Source organism: Anarrhichthys ocellatus, unplaced genomic scaffold (assembly GCF_004355925.1).
Source record: "Anarrhichthys ocellatus isolate YVR2014 unplaced genomic scaffold, GSC_Weel_1.0 scaffold13, whole genome shotgun sequence".
NCBI lineage: Eukaryota > Metazoa > Chordata > Actinopteri > Perciformes > Anarhichadidae > Anarrhichthys > Anarrhichthys ocellatus.
Genome location: NW_022280043.1, coordinates 1,344,123 through 1,369,938, shown reverse-complemented (window position 1 = coordinate 1,369,938; position 25,816 = coordinate 1,344,123). Strand labels below are relative to the sequence as shown.

The following is a 25,816-nucleotide window of genomic DNA, read 5'->3' as shown; positions in this document are numbered from 1 at the left end:
ATATATACCAAAAAAAAAAAAAAAATATATGGCAAGTCTACAGTATATATATAGATAGACTTTATAATAAACTTTGGTGAAGAGGTGTGGTTGTTGAGTCCTTTAAAATGTGAGTTTCCTTGCTCTTACAGTAAGTCTGTACGGGTGCCGAACTAGTACCGCTCGCCTGCCACAGCTGACGCTTGCCGCTGAGTACCACAGAGAGTACCGCTGAAGTGCCACAGACTGCCGCTGAGTGCCACAGAGAGTGCCGCTGAGTACCACAGAGAGTGCCGCTGAAGTGCCACAGACAGCCGCTGAGTGCCACAGAGAGTGCCGCTGAGTGCCACAGAGGTGCCAGTGCCACAAGAAGGATCTCGCTGTCTCTCCAAACAGCTCAAACTCTGTGCAGATGAGCTGTGAGGATGTAAGAGTGGAAAGTAGGAGGAGCCATCTTCTCGAGATTTTACTTTAAAGTGTTTTACTCTTGCGCGCAGTACAGCAACAATGACACACTCTCGCAAATGCTCGAATAAGACAACCTTCTGGGATATACATATTTCAAAATGTGTGTTGTGTCCTCGAAAGCCAGGTAAGTCATTATTATTATTTTCTATTCCATCCTATTTTATTGTACTGTATTCTGTTATATTGTTGCTGTTAACAAAACAGGGTACGAAGTCGCCACTAACTGTGGCCTTGATGACGACGGAGGGCAACACGAACCCTCCTTCATCAAGTGCAAAGCCGATACTTTTAATGATGGCAGCGGCGCTCATTGTCAACCTTGTGCGCCATGTCCGCACGGGTCTAACATCTCGACCCCGTGCAGGACAACTTCTAACACCAAGTGCCAAGCCGCAGGGTAAGAAGGCATGTTCATTGTCCTGGAAAAATGTTGAACTGCAGCCGTCGATATGTCAGGAAAACAAGGCCAAATAAAGTAAATATTTATTTTGCAATCCATAGTCTAGTCTACGGCAAGGTTATGTGGGAAATATCATACTGGCCAAATCATGACACGTTACCTTACCACTGTGGAACAGACTAGAATGACGTTTTATTGCTGTTTTTACCAAGTAAAGACTTTGCTATGCAATGTAAAAGTGTGTTCAGTTTCGATATTCACTGAATTTCTACAGAAGCGGGGCGACTGGAGTTCCTGTCCCAGTGAGTAGGCTGGTCGTAAGAATTTATTTATTTATTATTTATATACTTGAACAGGCGTACATGATCACCGTTTTCTCTCTCCGCAGGAACCAACAACATCGCATTATGATTCAAGTTTATTCAGCACAACGGTAACGCACTTAACTATTGTCAGTTATCTTTCACTGGCTACGGAATGTACACCAATTACTTGTGTGCGGATGATACTGATCTGCTAACGTGTACAATTTCCGTGACTTCATTTAGTTAGAATTTGTTAAGTTATCGACAAGTTTATAACAGTATAAAATAATTTATTTTTAAATAATATAAACATAATTCTAAGCACTTTAAAAAATAAATAATACATTTCAGATTCAGACAAACCAAGGATCCAGCTTTAAACCACGTGCAGCGACTATACGACCAGTTCCATTTGGTCATGATGTAGGCCCACTATGTGAGTTAAATAAACACTATGTTATGGGACAATAACACATTTCTTCATAGTCTAAATTTTACCTGGACTTTTTATTTTTTTGCAGGGGCAATACCATTTGCCATCCTCATTTCCATCATGCTTGTTGTGATATGTGCTTGTCTGATCTACATGAAGCGGAGAAGAGGTTTGCTTATATTTAAAGTTAAGGTTTTACACACACAGAAAAATGAGCATAAAAGTGGAAAAGAAAGCCCTCTGTGGACATGACTCAGACTGGGAAACTTCACAAAAAGTGACCACTTTCTTTAGATGTTTTATTATTTCCTGGAATGTAATTATACCGGGCTGGTTCTGGCATTGATCATGTGTGTCTCTCATGCTTGGGTTAACACAGGTCAGCACACGGCGCTGAGTTATCGCAGAAGATCTTCGTACATAAACGCAGGGTTCTCTCCGCTGTCTGCTCCACCTGGCAACAATGATCTGGAGCACATTCTGAGTAAGTGGGAATGATACTGCTCTTGCTAAATGTACTGTGTAAACAGTAGGACATGTTTGAGTCAGTCTGTGACAAAGGTATCAGTCATGTTAGGTGGAGTTTTATAAATCCTTGTTCATGCATCATGATCTGCTGGAACAGCAGTAACAATGAGAATGGCCCAGACTGAACAGCAGCCAGTCTACATTATTATTGGACCAATTGTCACACTGAGCTCTAATAACACAACTTTAACTAAACCCAGTGCAATGACTTGGCAAAAGAATACATTTGACACCGTAGAACTTTCCTCTGTAGGTCCAGACATCCTGTCAGCACCTTTACAGACGGTGCTCGACAAACTGGACGTCTTGGAGGAGCTGGTGATTTTGTTGGATCCAGAAAACCAAGGAGTAAAGAACACCAAACATCTGGCGTCTCATTGCTCCTTCCCCGCCACCTGGATTACTTACACCTACTCTATGAAGGAGAGTAAGAGCCCTCTGAAAGCAGTGTTGGAGGGGGTCACCAGCAGGCAACCCGACTGGACAGTAGGGCACCTGGCTAGGCTGCTCAAACATATGGAGCGCAACGACGCCATCGCTGTTCTCGCCAAACTGGGACTGAATGTGATGCAAGTGTAACACGCATTCCACCTTCGACTGCCAAAAGCCTTTCACTTCAGGTTTAGATGCAGATGTTGGCCTTTCTCTGATCATTTCTGTCAGATTTATAAAGAAATGATGAAAAGGAGGCTTCCAGAACCGATCAGTATTAATACAAAGGAAATGTACAGGGCGAGTAGTTCAATGCAGAGGAGAAATGTTCTTTTAAGGGGTAAATATAATGAACCGTATAGTAAACAGGGAGTGATTTCAGACACAGCCATGGACATGTATCAGACAGAAAGATATTATCAAGTTGCATTATGGGAAGCTTGGGATCAAATGTTCTTGGGGCTTGACACTTACCAGAGAATAAAAGTCAGGACGCCTCAGCTGCTTTAATTTAGACTATTCTTTTCTTAGTTTGGAAATGTGCAATACTAAATGAACACAAAAAAGGATTAAACCAGCAGTTACTCTGCATTGCCTCTATGGGCAACAGTTAAGATTGGCTGCCAGCACAATGCTTATTTGTACCTTCAAGTACCTGCATGAGTGCACATATTGAGCTGATAGAATGTTCTCATATGCCTGCATTGAACCACTTTTAAATCATCTTATTACATTTATGCACATAATAAGTATAAGTATTTGCGTGACAATTGTTTTTTTTGTTCATGAGCATGAAAATGAAACCAGTCATGTGATGATGTGATGTGATGCATGAGTCAATAACCACATTAGCTTTCAGGCAGCAGCCGAATACTCTGTTACATTCCAGGAAAAGCTTTTGTCACCAGTGATTCCTTTTTCTACTTTCACCTTTTACAATAAAAAAATGGAATTTGCTCAAACATCTTAACATCTTTATTAAGCAAATAACATTATAAATAAAAAAAGTGCATAGAAAAATTAAACAGGATTAGAAATATGTATACAAATATTTACAAACCCAGGGTTTATTTGTACATGGTAACAAAGACGTAAATTTAAAGATCACATATTTTGTCATTTGTATGTCTTTTACACTTACTTTAAAATAACCCTACTATATATCTATATATATATATTTTTATATATATATGTGTGTATATATAACATACAGCTTTCTTAACAGATTCTGGGAGAGATGGTCATGATAACTTCAGGTTTTGACTAGTGCTTTCATCCTTCATTGCAAACACACACACACACACACACACACACACACACACGACACAAACAGACGCATTTGCACTCACTCACTCACCAGCTCTGCAGGACATTAAAACCAAGCTACTCTAAAATTATCATCCTCTCTTTTTGCATCAGTATTCCCAAACATCTGCGTAAACAGCTGAGGTAGAATCCTTGCAAGGAGTTGGGAGTGACTCTGCTCTTGTTGTCAGCTAGGTGATTGACACAAGTAAATCTGGGCTCCATCCCAGTGATTGGACATGCAAGAAAGAAAGGTGGTTAAGATCAACACAAAAACATGGTGGAAATTTGCTCCAAGAAGGGTGAGGAGGAAGAAGAGAAGAGGGTGGGTGGGGGGGGGGGATGATCATGGCCTTGGGGAGGCAAACAGTGCTCACTTTACTCCTGTGGCTGATTCTAAGACCGTCGGTAATCTATCGTTACAAAACAAAAACAAATTAAAAGGATTCTTTAAAAATACCTGCTTTAGATCAACTTCTGTCACAAAGGCTGAAATGCACGACACGACCGCCCCGAAAGAAAATTCAAGTAACTTAGTGAAACAAAGGACATCAGCTGTAAACGGAACAAAAAGATACAAATGGGGGAGATCTCCTTATAAACTGGACCGTCACCGTTTTTTTTTTGTTTGTTTGTTTTTTTACAAAGCACAACCTTTCACCATTAAAAATATAAATCAAAACACGAATAAATAGAACTACCAATTTGAACAGTGTGTGAATTAGATTAGTCTCATCAATGACGGCACTGAACATCGACTAAGAACAATTGAACATTATTTCAAAAAGGTACCGAGAGTTTTCTCAGCTCCGTCTCAGACTAGAGAGTCTGTGCGCCATGTTCTCAACAAGCTTGGTGCCAGAGCTGAACATCCACTCAGTGTCGATGCTTTATACCAGTGCTCTCCCTGATTAACAGATAAACTGTAGCAGGTTCCACAAGGATGAAAATTATTTGTACGCTTTGATGGTTGTTCTATGTGCAACTGTAGGGCAGCAACGTCTTATTGCAATAGGTAATGAGCATCTGGCATGACAGTAGTAAAATATATATTTAAAAAAATGTGATATTCACCACAACTCTTCACTTTTGGCTTGGGTAGTGTTTGCTACATACACTGTACATTGAGAGAAAAACACGCCTTAAAGACACGTTCCTGTCTTTATAAATATGACACTATGTTACCAACTGCTGTCTATTTTGAAATCGACAGGATACGAGCAGGTGACGGATATCACACCGATGATTTAAAGTGTGAAACTCAGCAGACACTTTACGTTCCGATAAGAGTGCTGCTTAAGTGCATACATGTAAGAGTAATGGTCTCAGCAGGGTGAATACACAGCTAAACAATTCCTGATTTGAGGGACATTTTTGTCCAACTGAAGAAGTTAAAGACCTTTCAAAGCTTAGCACCATGGTTGTTTTGTTATTCCCGGAAAAAAAAAAAGAAAAAAAAGAAGTCTAAAACAAAAAAATATTAACAACGTGAAAAGTGTTAAATGTGAGATAAAACACAAATAAAAGGTTTGAGTAAATGTATGGCTCAAGAACGGACTTCACCACTGGAGGATGGAGCAAACATGATTACAAGTGTAATAGAGACAGACATAAACCCCCCCCCCCCCCCCCCAGAAATGAATAAAGCATATAGGGAATCTCTCAAAACCTAGCAATAGGTTTTCAGCAATGACTCAAACAGATAAGGCTTGACGTGTGTATTAAAGAAACTCTATTGGTGTCATCCATACCGACCCAGGAACCCCATACATCTTTAACATCCTGTTTAAATGTTCTGTTGTCCTGAACACTAAAACCATGTTTACTGCTGTTGTGATGCTGCCGTGTCAGCTGTACATCGGAACTCTTTCACAGACGAAGGACAAACTTTCTCTGCAGGTTCTCCACTTTTTCTTCTTCCAATATCCATAAAAAAACATCCAAATATCACTTCTGACCAGCAAAAATATTTCAGACTGGTCTCTTAGTGGCTAATTCCCCTTCTGTGCCGCCTCCCCAATCCACCTTAATTTAAGGCTTACTAGTAAAACAGGATCCTCCCGTTTTCATACGAGGGACGTCTCAGTTGAGGAACCGCCGACATCGCCGGGCCCCACAGTTGCAGTTGAGTTTGCTGCTGGCGTCTTCGATGGGGAACTTGTAGTCGTAGGTGAGCTCCTCCCCTCTGTAGATCTTCCGGAGAGCAAAGATGACGATGTGCTTCCGGCCTTCCACGTTGATCACCCGAGAGTAGCAGTTAGGTTCACAGGAGTGGTTGATGAACCTCGCCGCGTTGCCGTGCATGGTCGCATCCACCACATCGAAGTCGTCAATGCGGAACATGTAACAGCCAATACCCTGCGAAGGCAAAAACATGTAAATCCTATCGATGCACGCGCTAACCTTTAATCCTCAATTATTGTTGCCTACATTCGAATGAAACTGATCGAAGACATAGAAACGCGACCAACCTTGCCGTCGTAGTACTTCTCCCTTTTGTCAGTGAGCACCGAGCGAATGACGATGCCGGCATATTCAATCACCATCTCCCCTGCTTCAATGTTCCTCTTGCAGAAAAGACCACGGCCGTGGATAGCAGACCTGCAACACACCCACAGATGTAAGACAAGTTTGTTTGCTGCTACGCCAACAGTGAGGATGTGACAGCTGAGTCATGCAGTCTGCTAACATGGATATTAGATAAATACAGTAAAAAATAGTTATAATTTAATTTGTCCAATACTAGGTTTATCACCGGATTGGCATGCTAAACTGTGATGGCGATTATAGCAAATATTGTCTGCTGAACGTCAACATTTTCAACAGGACCATGTTGGCGTAATGACTTGAGCTTAAAGGACCACTGGATGCAAGTAAAGCCAAACAGAACAGCAGACATGGCCGAGTCTAAAGTTTTGTTTTAGTATATTGTTTGTTCTCCCTTCCTCTTATACTCGCTCCCATAAAACCCAGCTGTGCAGCAACTGTGGTTGACAGAGGCCAGAGGCTTCGCACAGATCATCCGTTTTTATTTTTTCACCATTTCGCCCACTAATGTTACCCAGTCTTCCACACATACACAACACATTTGGAAACCCCCCAGAACTTTAGTCAGAAATTCTTGGGAGGAGTTGCACATTTGACATGAACTGCCGTAGATCTTGAATACACTCCAGTTGCCTTTCAATTTAGTGGTCCTATGCAGAGTGATCCTACTTCCCCTGTAGATGGCACTAACGCTCCATTACATATTGAAATGGCCTTCACTCATTGGCCATTAGTTTGTCTCAGTTAAAATCCTTAATATTCCCAGAAAGGATTTGGGTAGTCTCCGAAAACTATGGTCCTTATCAGCATGACTATTGTCATGTGCTATTTGATGCTGATCTAGACATTTTCTGAACATTTCATCAGACCAGTTATTTTCTCCTGTTATGATTTTTAGTGCGTTTCTTTTATACATGTATTTAGAATACAAAGTGAGAAACATTCTTGTTCTTCGGTTTTAAAAATGTGAAATTCATGCATATTACATGTATGTTGACAGGGATGCATTATTGTATGATTTACTGACGGTTTGTACCCAAATTTGATTTAAATTTGACCCTAAACATTATAAATGATGATGATGTCAACATCTTGTTGGAGTCACTTTGGGTTCTACCTTCACAAGGAGTTTGAAATGAAAAAAGTGCTTTTTGCATTGCATTGAATTCAGATTATTTTGAAAGTGTAGTTCTGTGCTGACCTGTACACGCCTACGGCCTCCTTGGATGTCCTTTCCAGATGTCTGAAGCGCATGGCCATGGGCAACTCCAAACTAGTAGCCCGTCTGAGGAAGAGAAAGACCACAACTCAACAAAAACTTCCAGACATTTTCTGTTTTACGAAATTGTCTGAATGGCCTTAACATGTAGGAAACACGGGACCACATCTAAAAGGATACCATTCAAGTTTGAATTGTAAATTGCAGAAGAAATAAGGCAAAAGTAAAATGTAAACTGAGCAAAACTTTGGAGAGAAGCCTCTTTTTTTCCTTTTGTTGTGAAACAGCAAGGTTGTTAGTACATTTTACCAGAGGAAAAATATACAACAAAATGAATGAAGCCTGACCTCGTGGACTTCAAAAGAACCTCATCTTCCTCATCGTCATAAGGCCCAATGTCAGGAAGCTGTCTATGCTGAGAAGCCAGGAAGTTAAACATGTCAAATGTGGACTTCCTGTTGAGAGACAAGAGAAAACAATACCAGGTGGAGATGAGTATGGACTCAAACACAACAAGTCAAATACTTTAAGACATGACTTTATTTTTGATCCGTTGTAATGCTACACCACCTACATTTATTGAAAAGGACTTGACAATAGGTCCAATAAAGACACAAACGCAGCACTGATCTGTAACCGATGTGACCTGTAATTGGTAGACATACCTCAGATACAGCTCGGAGCGAGCACAACCGGTGGGGTTGACGGGGAGGTCGTCCTCCTGCGTGAACTGTTTGAAGAAGCGGAAGGCGTGGCGTTGACAGCGGTGGGCTCCTTGCAGTTGCTCCAGCAAGAACACCACTGCATCATGGACCAGACCCAGCATGTGGGCGCCAGTGATCCTCTGAAAGGTCAGAGGTCTCAACCTTGCAATAGCTCGTGCCTCCTGCACCCCATCGATCACTGCTTTCCACGCCACTGCAAAGAGAGTTTAGAAGTAGGCGTCATGAAGTGAACACAATGAGCAAAAATGGCGACAGAAATATCACACAGAGAAACTTGTTTTTACGATTTTGAGAACATGCTTGATCATTTAAAGGCCTTTGAGGGAAATATTGCTGATGCAACATCAGCCTTACCCTCGATACTGTCTGCCTCTGCCCTGAAACCGTCGTCGCTGGTTATCTCAAATGTTAAGTGCGGCTGGTCTCTGTTAGTTGGAAACTCCTCATCCTCGCCAGACAGCGGTGGTTCATCATCTGAGGTAGAAGCAGCGCCTAAAAATGACACATTTATACAGTCAGTCTTTCACACTATTTTAACAAAGTGCCATGTATTAGTTAGTGTCACACTGTAAGTGGCAGACGTTGTTGAACTAAGGAATTATTTTGGAACTCCCAGAACTCATTAAATGGAGCAGTTAAAACGCATGAATACCAGAGTATTTCTTCCAGTCAGTCAGGGTGCTGTGTCCCACTGGTTCCCACGCATGCTGTTTGCCTTGTTCGCCCTGAGACGCATAATCCCACGGCTCTGATCTGAGAAAAATGAGAGTACAAATGTTTACACACAAAACAGTAATCAAATGCACTCAATGGAATACAGTCTTCCGGTGTAATTTACTGTTATCGGGTGCAAAAAGCGAAACATTTGCTGGTTAGTTGCAGCCCTTTTTAAAAAGGCGAGAAAAATCTTACCCTGAGCTTTCAATATCACTTATATGCTCCTCCTTCAACTGGTCCAGGTTCAGTACTCCCTTCACTGTCGGGGTTTTGATGCGGACTCCAGAAGCTCTGCTGGAGATGCTCGGAAAGGTTGGTCTGCGCTGCTCCTCGTCCTCACTGGGGGGTTCTGGTTTTAAGAAGTCCACTTTAGACTTCTTTGTGACGATACGGTCTGAAAGCGAAGACACTCTCTTCATGCGGACATGGGTGCGAGGTCGGGGTGCTGGAGCTGGTGTTGGCGTTACTGAGGGAGAGCGAGGACACAATGGAGGCTCCGGTTCAATGAGTAGGCCCGGTGGTAAAACCAGAGAGGAAGGGCTCAGTGTTCGAAGCCCACTCCACTTGGGGGTGTAGTTACTCGCCATTGCTTGATTGATAATGGCTTGGGCGCTTTCAGCAGGAGTCATGGGAGGATTCTCAGATGGCGGTGCAGGCTGAGGCTCCGACACCTTGGATGACTTGGATTTCCTGGACGCACTAGAATCCTTCTTCTTCTTTGTTTTTTTCAACTCTGGAGCGGTTTCATGTTTTGGTGTTTTGGCACTCTTCCTTGGCTTCTTAACATCAACCGACGCCACTGTACCGTTGCTATTGTGAGTAAGCAGCTGTGTGATTGTGGTTGGATTCTGAACCAGGGGCGGAGGAACTGCTGTTGCAACACTGGCCCCAGGGGGTGGAGCTGTCATATTACCAGCTGCTGCTAGCGTGGCCGACAGAGCGTTGCTTTGCAAAAGGCTGGCGATCTGAGTGACACAGTTGTAGGAGGAGGAGCTGGGAGTGGGAAGCTGAAAAGTGTTGCTTTCGGGGTTCTTCACGAAGATCTGCCCGAGGCGGTTCACCAGCAGGACGTGTGGTGTAGGATCTACATTGGGACCTCCCACCTCCTTCACAGTAAGAATAGCGTGTCCAGGTAAAGCCTGGGGAACCACTGGCTGCTGAGGTTCTAAAGCCGGCCTGGTTGTGGAGAAGTTGATGGAGATCGTGTGGCCCGATGGAGCTTCCTTCTGAACAGATGAAGAGCTGTAACCATTTAGGATGACAGGGGCCGAGGTGGTTTGGACCGACGTTGGAGCTGTTGAACATTGTGTTGAAAGCACAGAAAGAGACGATATTGCCGCAGAAGAAGAAACAATGGTGACAGCTGCGGAGCATAATGGCTGTGTGGAGTAGATGGGCAAAGAGACGGTCCCACATGTTCCTGTGCCTGACAAAGCTGATAGCACTGGATCGTTTTGAGGGGTAAGGTTCGCCATCGTTTGTGTCACGTCTACAACAGGACTGACGGTGGTTCGTTTAGCAGACAAGGGGCCCATGGATGGGAAGGTTAACTCTTGTGAGGATGTTACTGGCTGAAGTGTAATACTTGTTAGAGGAGGTTTACTGAAACCTGGTAAACAGGAATACATCTGCAGAGAGTCTACGAGGCCTTGAGAGGGGTTCTGTACGTCTGTAGAAATGACAGGGGAGGGCTGAAGAAGGCCCAGCAGGGTGCCATGACTGTTATCAGCAGAATCTGCTAATGATGGTTCCACAGTATTAGCTGTTGAGTGGTTCATCAACACAGTAGAGTGGCTGCTGTCATACTCTGAGCTCAGGGGTTTACGAGCTTCAGATTGTTGGATCTCAAGCGGTGAGCCTTCCAGCAAAGGAACCAGATTTGGACTCTGGAATAAAACCTCTGAGTTTTTGGAAATTTGTGGAGAAACAAATCCCATGTTGTCCTCGTTTGAATGGCTGGCATCGTGGGATTTAGGTGGATCTTGACGTGAACCGCCTGTAGGACTTTTGCTGGCAACTGCGATGGTGACTGATGAAGAATCCGTGTGCTTATCATTGGACGATGCTTTGGGGAAGAGACTCTGAACACCCTGTGTGCTGTTCGATTCAGCGGCATTTTTATTTTTGAGGGTTTTGGCTTGTATCTGAGCTTGACTACAACCCTCAACTTTCTGAGCATCGTCGTTGGTCGCTATGCTTGCATCACTCTCTGTACCGTCGTCTACACCATCGAGCTGAGCCATAGGACGGGAGGAAGGGGAGGAGGGAGATTTGGAATGATCTTTTGATCCGGGACAGCTGACTATTGTCCGCGAGAAGTCAAAATAGTGCTCCATATCATCATCAGAAGAGGTGTTGCTTAAGTCATCCCTGGCTGAAGCTGCTGACCGCGGCAGGTTGGCAACTAGAGTCTTCCTCTTGTGAACCTCTTGGGTTCTTTCCCAAAATTCCTCCCGATCATCACCGTCCACCACGATTTGTCCCCCACAGTTCATTGCCACGCCTTCATTCAGGAGTGTCTCCTCAATCTCCAGTTCTGTCCTCATCTCTTGGGCCAGACTCGCGTTGGAATCCTTGTGGAATGAACTGTAGGGAAATTCTCCTTCATCCTTCTGTTGGTCTAAATCTCCCTGTGGTGATGTACCGTTTGCTGGAGAGACATCTTCAGGTTCCGGTGAAGCTAAGAAGTTGTGTGGCACCTCGACTGAGTCCGACTGGTTTAGATCAAATGACAAGCGATTCCTGGGAAGGTGTGGTATGGTTGGAGAGAAGGACAGACTTGGTGAGGGAAAGCCTGCTGCACTGTCCTGCCAGGGTGGCTGAGGAAAGAACGATGAGGTACAATGGGTCATCGTATTCCCAGGGCATCGGACTGAGGAGGCACTTCTACCTCCGACTGAGCGGGATGATGGAGAATTGATCAGGTTGTCTGGAGCGCCAAGTGGGAGCAGCGGGGAAGTGGGAAGGGAAGACTTTCCAGCACGGAGAGTAATTGGTCCAGTCAGAGGACCCAGAGGAGGGGGGGGGCATGTGACCGTGGAGGCCTGTTGTCTGGAAGTGTGGGCTGTGGCGAAGAACCCTTTGCGTATCCTCCAGATCACTTATGGTTAATATGTGGTGGGGTTTCAACTGCTTTACTCCTGAGAAGAAATCAGAATTGAGACGTGTTTTTTGATTGGATCAACATATTTGTTGTTAGTGTACTTATAAATAAATGTATACTTTACCTGGGGATGGCAGGGGTCGGGACATTCCTCCAGCTGGCCTCCTGGGAATCTTTGGCCTTGCACCGTGATCTGACTTGGGGGTAGGTCCTGGGATAAAGGTTTCCTCCGTTGGGGGTTGAGATTCTGTTATATCATTCTCCTGAGCTTCAGATTCTGAAGATGAATTGGAAAAAATGGTTTATGAAACTATCTAGTACTATTTGTCTAAAGAACTGCAGTTTTTCAGTCGTAAAATACGCACCAGATAGTGGACAGGGACTGTGAGCAATTGTGTTATTGTCTCCTCGGTCGGGCATCTCCTCAACAGGCTTCTCAAGGACAACCGGCCGAACCTCCCGCACTTTACATGTATATTTGCACTGCCGCAATGGATTAACTGTACTCCAGTACCAACGAGAACACCTTAAGAAGGAAGAAGAACATTTTAAAAGTGCTTTTTTATTCTATGTTACATAAGATTTAATTATATAATACAATTTAAAAAGAATAAAATGCAACTTACTGAAAACCCACAGGAAACAGTTTTCCTTTGCTAGCCGAAAGTTCTGTCAGCACACCGAGTTGGTCTATCTGTAATGAACCTGCATAGTGACAATGTGAATACCGATTAGTTAAAGATAAGTCATAACAAATGTCACAAAGTGAAAAGGAAACCAGCTAAAAGATAGGCGCTTACCAATAATCACGTTGATTAATTCTGGTTCCAGTCCAGTCAAGAATTTTCTGCGGGGGCTGATCCCCTCAAAATCCACATATACCCTGCGGTTAACTTCAAATTCCTGACCAGTTATCATCTGCGAAACAAAAGGAAAACAAGTGATAATGCAACCCGGAATCAAACTCAGAACCTTTAGACTGATACAGTCAGAGACTGCTGCTGGAAGAGCTGGAAGAGAAGAACCTACCTTGTCAATGATGAGATGTCGGTGTTTGTAGCAATAGACCTTTTTATCCTCCTGGAACACACAGTGTCGGGAGCGGGCGCACATGAAGTGATAGTTGCTTTGACAAGATGTCAGACAACAGCCCACTGTGGCACCCGTCTGGTTGCAGCGTTCACATCGCTAAGAGGAAAGATGTAAGTAAGAAGTCTTAATTATCAATATCTATTTACGAGTTTACAAGTCATCAAACTCAGATTCCTAGTAATATTGTGTAGGAATGCACATTATTGACCCAGCAGGTAAATTAATTTATGAGGTAAATGAACAACCAACCATCAAGCGGCCCCTTGTGGCAGCACTGTGTACATGCAGCAGAGAGCCATTGTCCTCTTCAAACACCTCAGCTGACCACAGACAGCAGTTGACATGTGCCCACTCATTCTGGCCCAAGTACAGCAACCGGCCTGCGTCCTATTGAACAAAAAAAAACCCACCACACTTGAGTAAGCAAAACAATGCTGTCTGTACAGTTTACTCGCCAAGTTGGGTATTAACAACGTACTATGTACTTTTCATTTTCATGTTTGATGCATTACTTACATTCGGTTTGAGGTCTCCATATTTTTGGCACAAAGAGCACTGTCTCTCGTCATCCTTAGACCAGCCCGTGTCTAAATCAGTTTTTGAAAGTCGGCCCCTTTTCCCTATAAAAATGTACAAAAGTTAAGACATAGGAGGCCAAACAACGCACAAAATAAAAATAAATAAATGAGAAGCCAATTCTATTTCCAGCCCTCCACGATCGACAGCATTACCTTTGAATTTGAGCCTGACAGCCCTGCTGGTTTTGAAGTAGTTCTGGCTTATTGGCTCCCCAGACAACGGAGAAACTGCTTCTTCCTCCTTTACAATTAAGCTTTGTCCATTGTCGTCCTGCAGGAGCCCCAGCGGAGCACGAGATGAGAGCTCCTCCCTCTCCTGCCACTGGGCGTAAACATGCTCCGTTGTGGGAGGATGAACAGCTTGGGACAGCATCCCCCTATTTAACAAAGAACATTTATTTTCATCAGCCATGCTTGTGACTTTTATATATGTGTATAAGCACTTCATATCATGATGAAGGGACTATATCCAAAAAGTACTCTTTTAAAACCTATTATTATCATAATTATTTTCAGTAAACCAATACTCACATGGGTAAGTCTTTGGTACAAGAGTTCCACACCTTTGGGTCTTGGCTGTTGAACCAATTAAACACTTCCTCGAGGAGCTAAAGACAAAAATCATATCAGTTATTCATAAATGCTAACGTAGCTGCATTTTTAAAGCTATTACAAAGCTTCCCGTTGCAGTCTCTCGCACTCGTATCCCAAAATAACCAATATGTTGACAAACAACGTCTTTTTTTGGTCATACCGCACCTTTAAGTAGTAAGAGCGTGCCAGGGCGGTAGGTCTCTGCTCTTCTGGAAGATTCTCCTCTTGCTCAAGCCTCTTTCTCACAACCTGAACCACATCTTCATGGAACATTTTCTATAAAAAACAAACATATTTTAGTATCCACTAAGCTGCACTTCTGTCATATTTCCAAGCATATTGGCATTTTTGGTCTTAAAAGTATCTCTCAATTCTTACTGAAATTTAGAATGTAATATCCATAAAGCCCAATACAATTAAGACCATTTTTTTTCCACTTCATTAAAGTACTCAAGTGTAGAAACAGAGTAAGAGGTTGTGTACTCACCAAAGTAGTATAAAGGCCTTTGTCAAACTTCTTGCCAACAGCTCGGAGATCACACGCCGGCTGTCCTTCTATTCCGCTGTCAGGATCAACCAACTTCTCACACTGCAGGAGAAACAAAAGCATATTTGACACACTGTATTCCACAGGTTTCACTACCGACTGTCATGTAACATTTGATTCATAAAAAAAGAAAGCCTAGTCTCCTACCTGTGAGCAGGCAACAAGGTGCTGGGTAAGGGTGGAGGAGAGCAAGCAGGCTAGCACCTTTTCCACCCCGGACCTGAGCTCAATGTAGAGCAGCTCTCTCCAAGCACTGGGCTGGGTCACACTGCATGGCCGACATGAATACACGACACTCTCTGGCAAGCTGGACAGGATCTCGTACAGCTCATCTTAAAGGATTTTACAGGAGACAGGAATGGAGCAGTGGAGGTTTAGCAAAATGCATTTCCAACCAAATACACGTTCAAATACCTACGGCATTTCTTCACTAGATCATGTGCACCGACTGCATGTGCGGGAAGCAGGGCATTGTATGAACGCTCAGCAAATAATAGATAATGACAAGTAATACAAGTATTATATATCCCCCTTCTTGAGCTGTTTTTCCTGGTGTCCTTTGTTTTGTTATGCTTCACCCGTGCTAATGAGCACAGCCTTGATGCCGTCTCTTCGGGTACTTTCATCCTCAAAAAGATAAAGAATAAAAATCACCTGTTAGATCCTCACACTTGGCGTGTACCCAGTGGTTACAGGTGCCACACTGCATCATCTGACTGTCGTAGTCATTGTCCTCATAGCACTTGAAGCAGATTGGACAGTAGTTACCTTATGAGACAAAGAGACATTCAGAAGAGATTAGCCTCAACATAGATCAGTAATGGTGGTAGATGATGTTGGAGGACAGATCATTCATCAACTCTCTCCTCACCCAGTTCATTGAGTTTTGAACAGTCTGGACAGAGTCCTTTGTCGTGGTTCCAGTCGGTGTCCCAACTCTTCCCCGGTGTGACGCCACAGCTCTTACACCTGATGCATGTCATACAAACCTGTAGAGACACCAGCTTATTAGGACCAGCAATCAATGAAGTCCAACATCAGCATGCTTGTATGAAACATACATAACTTTGTGTTTTCTAAGAACAATGAAACCTACCCAAGCTTTCCTCTTCTTGTTTTGTTTTGGGTAGTTGGGTCCCAGACAGGAAGTATGATAGCAGTTCTGGCATCGTTCACACTCCAACAACGGCTGAGGGAGACAGGAAAATGTAATGCTTCCTGACTGAACGACATTAACACCAAGAAGTAACATATAGCGAAACACGCTAAAATATCAGGCAGTACCTTTGAGGGCTTGTTTTTCCTGCCGCACACGTGGCAGAACTTGCAGCGACGACAGCACCAGTTCTCCTTGTTCTCTTCAGAGGGGCGGTCCGCTGGATCAAGGCAAAACTGGTGGAAGGGCTCACAGCATACTTGGCAATAGAGCATCTGCGATAAGAAATTCACAAAAACTTGTCAGTCGCCAGCTTAACACAAATTACAGAAGAGCAAAGAAACGGATCAACTACTTCTATAAAAACAGAGCAAATGCATGAAGCAGTTACCTCATGTTGCCCTTTACTGGCACAAAGGAAGCACACACATGGTGGCATGGGCGGTGCAGAGGTCAATATACTTAAACCACCCATATTCCAGACGTTGTCCAAAGTACAGTCCTCCTGAAAACAAAGACATCATGCACACAACTCAATTAACAACTGGGAAGACTGCTTACAGTGGCTACCAGCAGAATAATACGTCTCCTGACTCATTTTCTGTAAGTTGTTACTGTGTGGTGACTATGTGAGGAGTGGGTTTACATTTTAAGGTCAGGTGTGAGTTACACATTTAAAATGTTGTTCTGAGGTCATACATCACAGAGCTACGGCACCCACAAATGATGTGTTGTAACAACTGAACATTCATTCATCATTTCAGAAGTGTTTTTTATGTTTCAATACGTTATTTATGGTAAAAAAAAGTCACTTACCTTGAAGTCAACCCTGATTTTATGAGTAGGTTTAGAAGACTCGGTGTCTCTCTGCTCAAAACCATGGGCAAGTGCAGCCAGGACACTGGGGGGAGTCTGCTCCAAAGAACCCTGAGACGAGAGACCCTGAGAGAATATTATAACATGAATGTGGGCAGGAATGGACACACTTAAAGCAAACATGTACTTGCTTTTCACTTAGTATTCTAATGTGCTTTCCCTCAAAACCTTGCGAAACCTGTGCAATAACCCCAACAAATACGATGCCAGGTGTAGTGTTGACCGATGACATAATCCCTGCGATGTTGCGTATGTTGTGACTTGTTTCTTCGAGGCCCGAGCATTGGTGCGGCCATAGAGAGGTTGAAGAAGCTTGTTGTCATTCTCATGAGTGGTACTGTCACCATCTTTTCATGTACTCCTGCAAACTGGATGTCAGTTCTCGAGGACAACCGGTCATTATTGGAATATCCAAAAAGTTATTTTCACGCTGCGGATTTGAATTTTTAAGGTAAGCAAATGTACATGGTGTGATAACCGTCCATTTTCCTACCATGGATTGCTGTGAACCGGTATACCGCTGCAACCGGAGAGCAAATCAAACACAAAGCTGCCACAAATTCAAACGGTGTCGTCCAACCAGGGCACGAGCCAAGCTCAGAGTTACCCACCTTCTCAGGTTTACGTCGAGCCGGTGGTACACGGTGCGAGCTGGACTTTCGATGCCGGACTTCTTCATCTGAAATGTCTCCAAGGAATCCATCCAGTGACACAAAGTCTTTAGAAGGCAGGAAAAACAAAATGTATTATTAAGAGGCACATCAGAAGTCAGAAACATCATGTCGTCTAGTTACTGAGTGTTCACTTTAAGTGAGTGTTAATTCACCTTGACTGAAACGGGATCCTGCACCCCTTCTCCTGGCTGGTGAGGCAGAGCTTGAGACCGCTTTGTCGTCGAGGTCAGAGTCGTAGTCCACCAGGTCAAAGTAGACGCGGGGTTTCACGACACGCTTCGGCTGCTTCCTCACTGACGGACTGTGGCCGTCAGCCTGGAGACCAGACGGTGAATCCGCACCGCCCTCGTTCCCCTCATCATTGCTCGAATGGCCCCCGCTGAGAGAGGACCGCCGTCGCTTAGAGGCACCTTAAAAAACAGAAAGAAAGAGGCGGCTTGTTGCTGACACGCTAAATGTTTTGGAAGTGAACATGAAGCGTGCATGCTCAAGTGAAAAACTACCTTTCGGTGCGGTTCTTCCACTTAGTCGGCGTGCTTTTCTCTCTTCAATCTGATCACATCTCTTATACCTTGTGGTAAGAAAAATATATATATATATTTTCAATTATTTTATTAAACACTGTGATGAGAGTACAGCTAAGAATTAAATACAGGGTCAACTTACACACAACACTGCCGTTTGGTATTGGGACCACCAAACTTGGGTTTGTCGAGGCAGTTCATGCACTCGCCACAGTCGTCCTCGTGGTTGCAGCCTTTGCACACGCCACACCTCCGAGAGCGATACCCAAACGGCCCGAGGCCTTTCCGTTTCGCAAAATTCGACGGCTTCTTGGCCTTGATGAACTTCGGATCGGACAGCTCGGGACTGTCTGATTCAGAGGGAGAACCAATATCTGCAAAAACAATAGGCATTCATCCATTAATCCATTAGTCAGTTAAGTTAAGTACTTCACACTTCAGGATGCGGTGGCAGATAATTTGGTGGCATTCATTTGTGGGTTTCGACTCAGGCACAGTAAATTTGATTTTATCTTTCAAAAATGCTCCGAAAGGATTTTACACAATCAAGCAGAATCACAACTGCCAAACATACATCAAATCCATAGAATAGTAGGATTTATAGGAAGAACGTTGAGGCAATAAGCCAACTATAAATAAAACTATTCAATAATGAATCTGTTAAATAGAGCTACATTTATTGCGTGGTTCTTTCGTTTGCATTCTACAGATAAATGGATAAACATGCTGATTTAGAAACATAAACATGATGGGACATAGAAACCTAAAGAGATGCATTGATCATTAAATATTCAATTTCAATGTATCCGTCTGCTAAGTTTTTTTAATACTCCATCCTTTGCCAGGACGAAGATTTTGAAACTAGTACTATCACATCTCCTGCTGCTGCCGCTATCACATCATCACATTCAAGTCATGAGAAGTTAATGAGCATGTCTTATGAAAGCCAACCAGGAAAGGTCTGTTGGTTTACACCTACCTTTAGGGATGGCTGAAGGGGAAATGCCAGATCTTTCATGCAGAGGCAAGGCACTGAGTCTGGGAATGTCATCTGGTACCAAGGCTCGAGGCTGCCCCAACACCACGGATGCAGCTCGACACACGTGCTTGATACGTGGACCTCCAGCTCTACGGAACTCCTGGCACAGCGGGGAGACGAGCTGCGGCTGGAAAAAATTTAAATATAAAAATTAGATAAGAGATAGAGGCACTGATGTTAAGAGGCTGGAATTGACATCAATTGTTTTCAAATGCAATTGATGTCAATTGCTCATAGATGTGAATAATTACTCATAGATTTGCGTAAAGTATACTGAACAGGGCATGTTTGCAACTATAGCGTACAATTAATGAACAATAAAACTGTAAAACTAGAGACAGAAACAAGAATTGCAGTTGGAGCGGTTTCTGCCTTGGGTCTATTGATTTCTTACACTTACCTGTCCTTGAGCGGGCTCTGTCTTGACTGGAACATCAGCACCAAGCTGAACACTCTGCTTCCTCCTTTGTCTCTTTGAGTTCACATCTCGAGATCTGGCACCAGTCGGGCCGGATAACAGCTGCAGGGTTAACACACAGGAGAAAATAAGGCATCAATAAATACTTCAGAAAGCTTTAAAAAAAAAAAAACACAAAAAGAACAGAATCATTCAAAACCGTGTGGAGGTTTTCCTCATCTATTACAGGTCCTGTTACGTAGACTTTATCTAATGATGAACTTATGTCTACAATGACAGAGATCGTGTACTGTGCAGTGATCATGACCGTACCCCAGAGGACTTCAGCTGTTTCTGCTGGTCAATCTTCATGAGCTGGACCTTGGCTTTCCTGAGGAGATTGAACATTCTCTTATTTGCACCAGTGAGGCGTGCTCTTTGTGAAGCTCCCTTCTCCACGGATCCGAGATAATCGCCCGAGTGCTGTTCTGATTGCAGCTCTCCTGTACAAATAAAGTAATGAAATGGCAATGTGTGGTCCGTTAAGAGTAGCAAATCACATGTTGCATGAAATAATCTGATGCTTTTTAAATCACGGTGCTTACCCGAGTGAAGCTGGGCGCTGTCTCCCCCCGCTAAATCCTCTTTGTCACCAAGCTGAAGTAAGAGGGACTTGGAGTTCATAGTCCGAACACACACAGAGAGTTTTCGCACCACTCCAGGAGAATCCATGTCTTCTATCTTGAGCTTGGATTTGTCCTTCCCTGCGTTCGTGCTGCGCTGCCTGAGGCTGATGCTCATGGCCTCATCGTCGAGTCCCTCGGCTAAATCAACAGGAGGCTGAAGAACTTTACTCGCACTGTCCGTCTCGGTTGTGTTTCTGCTTTTGGGAAGTCCCGTGTGTGCCTTCTTGAGCCTTTGATAAATCTTGAGCTGAGCCGCTTGTTTATTAAACTTCTGGAAACTTTTCTTTCTCGGGGCGTCCAGCACTTCAGTAGATACTTCTGCGGGCTTTTCAAGTGGTGCAGATAAGTACAGATCCTCACATTTGTCCTCTGAAGTTTTGTCCAGTTTGTATACTTCCTCGCTCGGCTCTTCTGGCACATGCCACTTGAAAGAAGAGTTCTTTAGAAGAGACTTCTTCTTCTCAATTTTGCCACTTATTCTGTCAGAAAATAGGCCGTCAGCTATATCGATGTCGTCATCTAGGTCCTGAGATGAAAACAGATCAACGTCCAGCTGAGCTTCACTCAGTATATCCTCGTCGTCGATCGGCAGGATGGGGGATAAAGCTCTGCCCATTTCATCCTCTCGCCTCTTTCCTGGGCGCATTGGCAGGCCCAGCTGTAAACCCTTCTTTGGGGAGTTTCTTCGAGGCAACACCGACATTCCAGCATCATCCATGAACCTTTGCGGCGTCTTTATCACTCGTGAGGATCTGGCACTCACAACGGGCATAATGAAGTGCTTGATGTTTTTCACAAACTTTGATTTACCCGGTTGGGCATCAACAACATCTGCTCGTCTCTCATCGACTAACGTGTCCGTTTCTTCCTGCTTCAAGCTGTCATTAAGCCCCATTTCCATCAGCTGAGAAATTATTCTGGATGGTGGTTTTGGCCTTTTGGACCCCATAAAATGAAGGCCTGACGGTCTTTTTTTGTGTTTTTTGTGAACTCCAACCAGCATAGCGTGTGGGGCTGGTGGTGTATCTTCCACGGGGCTGGAAATGTCACTATCCCCCTCAACCATTTTCTGACTTTCAGAAAATTTAAGTGGAGCGAACTTCCCGTCTCTGCTCCTGTGCCTGTGTTTCTGACGCTGCCCAATCAAAATTTTACGCTTCTTTTTGCCTTTTTTGAGATATCTCGTTTTCAGGCACCGCGGTTTTCGATTACTTGCTGGACTTTCTGCCACCAAAGAATGTTGACTATCTATTAACTGAATGTCGGTTTCCTCTTTTACCGATATCAATATCGGATTTTCTTCCACTGACACGGTGTCCTGTTTCGCCTCAAGCTGGGTACAATCTTTTGTTTCTGGCGGACTTACTTCCGTTACGACAACAGACTCTGTGATAGTAGCTTCAACAGTAGCCACCTCTGGGGGGCTGACAGCTGGTTCAGGTGAGACAACAGCCTTCTTGCTTTGAACAGATCTCTTTTTCCTTACTTTATTATTTCTACATCTTCTAGGTTTGGAAGGCACAGGCAATGGTCTGGCCTCTTCGATCTGTGGTTCTACTTCATTCTCCACCTTCTGCGGAGAAACTTCAATTGGCACGTGTGAGGGATCGTCGGCCATTTTTGAGGAATCCTCATCAGGAACTTCAGTGGAGTTTGCATTGGTCGCCTGTGAGAGGTCCACAGCCAAATCCTGAAGGGCATTTTTAGGAAGACCGTGTGAGCTGGAATCTTCAGTTGAAGCCTGAGAAGCGTCTTCGACGGGCTCCTGCGGCGTATCTTTATCCGGTGAACTCATTCGGAGTCTCCGTTTCTGTGTGGTCACTGGCTTATGATCGATAGACTTCGTTTGAGGTGAATCAACGCTCGGTGTCCTCCGCCTTAGTCTCCTAGTTGGTGGGACTAGAGCATCCAGACACGAGGATTTGTCCTCATTCACTTCACTCAGATCTTTCACAACCTCCTCCGTATTTTCAGACACAGGGCTAACTTGCTGAATCAAAAAGGATGGCTTTGAGCTTTTACATTTCCCAGGTGAGGAGACCTTTTTGATCTGAAGAGGTGGAACTTTCCCGCAATCCGTTTTAGTAATTTCTTGTGGAAGCGTTTCATTGACGTGTTCCGCGTTAACTTCCACCTGTAAATTGGACTTTTCCTCTAACGACACGTTGGCCTTGTTTTGGGAACCCTTCTCGTCACTGTCCAAGCTTTTACACTCTTGTGGGGCTGAGGTATCCAGTTTAGACTTTTTATCCACCGCCTTCAAACTCTTGTTGACACCGGTGTCACAACACGTGGACTGATCCACTTCACTCACAGTCTTCTCTGTTACTTTGACAGTGTTTTCAGCACCCTGCGTCTGACTTTCTTTTTTCACTAATGTAAAAGACCAGACAAATTTTTTTCTCGGCCTTTTCTTTCGAGTTGAGTTCTTCCCACTGGCCTGTGCATCAAATTTGGGGTTTCTGATCTTCATCAACTTAAAGCTTGGGACCCGCATTTCCTCGTTTTTCAAAAGCAAACTGTCGCTGGACTTTTCCGAAAAGGGATCAGCCTCTGTGGATGATGTACCGTGGTTTTCTGGCCCTGCAGCATCCTTATTCAGCCTCTTGCTTTGCCTTCGCCTGTCACTTCTCACTGATGGTTTGGTCTCCGTTGTTTGAGAAACGTCTGGCTTAGACTCCACCAGAACGGCATCACTGTTACTCAGACTTTCTGGTTCAGCGACACTGTCCGAGACTTTTTTAGTGAGTGGGTTAGTGACTCTATTGCTCCTACGAATGACTTGTTGATTAACCTCAGAACTTTGCTCAGTCACAATATCCTTATGCTTTAATTTCTTTGCATTTGTTTTCGGCTGCACCGTGCCGCTCTCCTTCACAGTGTCAAACTGATCAGGTGATTTTCTCTCTTTTGATTTTTGGTCATCAACCACAACTTTGGCGCTCGTCTGGCAGTCAGGCTCTGTTTTCTTTGAAGCTGATCTCCCACGCCTTCTTGCGGGCACAGTCCCCCCTCCCTTATCTTCAGTGCCGTGTTCATCCTCTTGCGGTTCAGTTTTTAATTTGACGTGAGCACTTGAAATCTGGTCGCCCTGAATGTCCTTGGCTTTAGGCTGATCCTGGATCCCCTTTATCTTCAACTTCTTCGCAGATTTTTTATGAGGCTCCTTTACGGTTTTCATTTTCTTTTTGGCCACCAACTTTATAGTAATCCTTGGTGCTGCTGATGCGGCTCCGCTTTTAGTGGACTGTCGATCCATAGTGTTTTTTCCTTTCGAACCTTTCCTGCCGTCCTTTGCGGGCTCTGCTTCTGGAGATAAGCCGTGTGTTTTCTCCAAAGAATTTACATCCTTCACAGGATCAGGTGGGGTGATATCTGCGTCCACTGCTGGTGTTTTAAGCGGGAGCTTCTCACTTCGTCGTTTAGACTTTGTGTTGACAGCATCACCTACACAACAAAAAAAGATCTTAAATATGACAAAATCCATGGCTCCTGCAGTGTATGCTAAACTGGCATTAGCAACAACCTTGCTTAGATATTGTGTTGCATGCTTACTCTAAACTTGTGTGTTGTTAACAAATTATATTTGTTATAATTGATGGATACGACTTGTTGTCATTTGGTGCAGTAATATACTTGTATTTTCTTCATATTTTTACCTTTGTAAGGGTTTTGTCGCGACCACAGAGGTCCTTTGGAGCCTTTTCTCTCAGCTTCAAACCCTCTGAAGTCATCTCCCTTGAAAAGTAAAAAATAAAATAAAAAATTAACACTTGAAGAAAAGTAACACCACTCTGCTGGAGGCTCCCAAACCATCAGCAAGAACAAGGACTAAAATATTTGAGTGAACAGCATTCATTCTGAAATCTAGAGCATGGCACTAATTGTATCCACATTACTGTAGCTAGAGGAAAAATTCATTATGAAGAATGGATTAATGGCCAACATAATGATTGTATAAATACACCAAACGTAACAATGTATGTCTTAGCATAGTGGACTAAGTGGATGTCAAATCATTAAAAATATATTTGAAACAACCAATAATGTGTTTGACTGTTTGGGGGAACTCCTCCTGAATTTCTCATGGTTCAGCTACATGTAATCCAGAATATTTACAACTTCATGTAAGGTCAGAATTCTACAAGCTTTGCAGGTCACACACTTGAGCAGTTAGCAGAACACCTACAAAAAAAATTGCAGGGAGAGGTTCCCTACAATTACGATTCCCTCCAAAGTACTGTAACGTTACATCTCCCCCATGGCTGCAGCTGTAACCTGAAAGCCTACTAACAGCTCCACTCTTACAGATCAGGATTATACATTAAGGATCAAAGTTTCATGTATAATAGTGGGGAGCTTTCAGTTCCAACAACGGTGCAAATGTCTATGGCACACTTACGCACCACCATTTAAACCTGTCGCGTTTGGTAACATTAGCTAGCAGTTTGCCATCTCCTCCTCTCGGAAGCGTTTAACGCTAACGTTACTCACTGCTGTATACAGAAAAGCTAGCCTAAAAGTAAAACTTAGTTATCGGATTGTTCGCATCACAGTTAACGTTACATTAAGCAATGAAGAGAAGAATTGTGTGTTTGCTTATTTAAACTAGTAAAAGCAACTCCCGTTAGCCGCTGTGCACAGCTAGCCCTCCCGTTCTTTGTGTTCGCTACTGTTAGCTAGCTATTAGCTAACTGCTAACGCCGTGGCCCGAGAACGAGCGGGCCATAACGTTAGATGAAATTACTCCTGTTTACAAACTGGCGTACTCAACCACTGGCTTTAGAAATATATATATTATACTCTAATATTAAACCTAAATTATAGCAGTTACGTGAACTACTGTATCTTCCCTGCTGCTTTGCTGAAGCGGTATTTTGTGTTCCGGCTAATCATTAAATGTCACGGAAAGCTGCACTACGCTAACATTCGTTAGCATGTAATGTTAGCTTACTGAGCTTGAAGCTAACGTTAGCCTAGCGAAAGGATGTTGACATTTCCCCATGGTGCGCTGCTAACCAGTCACATTGCCGCGGACAGCACTCATACTCGCACATTCAACAATCACACAAAATATGAGAAGATGAAAATAAAGGTACTAACTCCTGGGTCGGTTTGGGACCTCACCTCTTCACTCCCACTAGAGCTGTATCCAGCCTGACCAAGGGTATGGTGGCTCGCCTCTAGTCCAAGTAAGCGCAAGTGAGACTGGTCTTCGTTTAACGACAGGACCAGGTTTGCGGGCCTTGGCCCTCCGTTAGTCACATCATCAGCATCTGAGCCTGATCGTCCGAGTTGCCACCGTTTCTCTGAGCGCAAACGACTGCGTGACGACCAAGGCCGACCGGGGAAACGACCTCTGGCCGGAACGGTTCCACCTTGGCCTCCTACGGCAGCCGCGGTTGCTGATCCGCATCCCGCTGCCGCCATCATTGCTTCAACAACAACACACACACCGACGGCTAGCAGTTCGAGGAGAGACAAGAGGGAAG

At 43.9% G+C, this 25,816-nt stretch overlaps 2 protein-coding genes across 2 annotated transcripts; one reads left to right on the top strand and one right to left on the bottom strand.

Moving 5' to 3' along the window:
- Nucleotides 1-313: 313 nt before the first annotated feature.
- On the top strand, nucleotides 314-3,611 carry igflr1 (IGF-like family receptor 1). Its single transcript, XM_031852600.1, has 8 exons — nucleotides 314-571; nucleotides 652-844; nucleotides 1,122-1,149; nucleotides 1,236-1,280; nucleotides 1,504-1,588; nucleotides 1,674-1,754; nucleotides 1,965-2,069; nucleotides 2,367-3,611. The coding sequence occupies exons 1-8, from the start codon at nucleotides 487-489 to the stop codon at nucleotides 2,690-2,692; spliced, it is 948 nt and encodes a 315-aa protein (XP_031708460.1). The 5' UTR covers nucleotides 314-486; the 3' UTR covers nucleotides 2,693-3,611.
- On the bottom strand, nucleotides 3,503-25,816 carry kmt2bb (lysine (K)-specific methyltransferase 2Bb). Its single transcript, XM_031852538.1, is given in 37 exon segments — nucleotides 3,503-6,208; nucleotides 6,322-6,451; nucleotides 7,599-7,682; nucleotides 7,964-8,071; nucleotides 8,282-8,534; nucleotides 8,696-8,833; nucleotides 8,994-9,094; nucleotides 9,254-12,084; nucleotides 12,086-12,198; nucleotides 12,286-12,438; nucleotides 12,527-12,687; nucleotides 12,788-12,866; nucleotides 12,962-13,079; nucleotides 13,191-13,349; nucleotides 13,503-13,640; nucleotides 13,770-13,873; nucleotides 13,985-14,208; nucleotides 14,363-14,439; nucleotides 14,591-14,701; nucleotides 14,913-15,014; nucleotides 15,120-15,304; nucleotides 15,627-15,740; nucleotides 15,844-15,961; nucleotides 16,069-16,161; nucleotides 16,257-16,403; nucleotides 16,520-16,633; nucleotides 16,945-17,055; nucleotides 17,616-17,722; nucleotides 17,831-18,088; nucleotides 18,182-18,249; nucleotides 18,345-18,576; nucleotides 19,182-19,368; nucleotides 19,642-19,761; nucleotides 19,972-20,141; nucleotides 20,244-23,771; nucleotides 23,984-24,062; nucleotides 25,428-25,816. Coding segments are annotated over 37 exon segments (11,421 nt in total). The 5' UTR covers nucleotides 25,758-25,816; the 3' UTR covers nucleotides 3,503-5,932.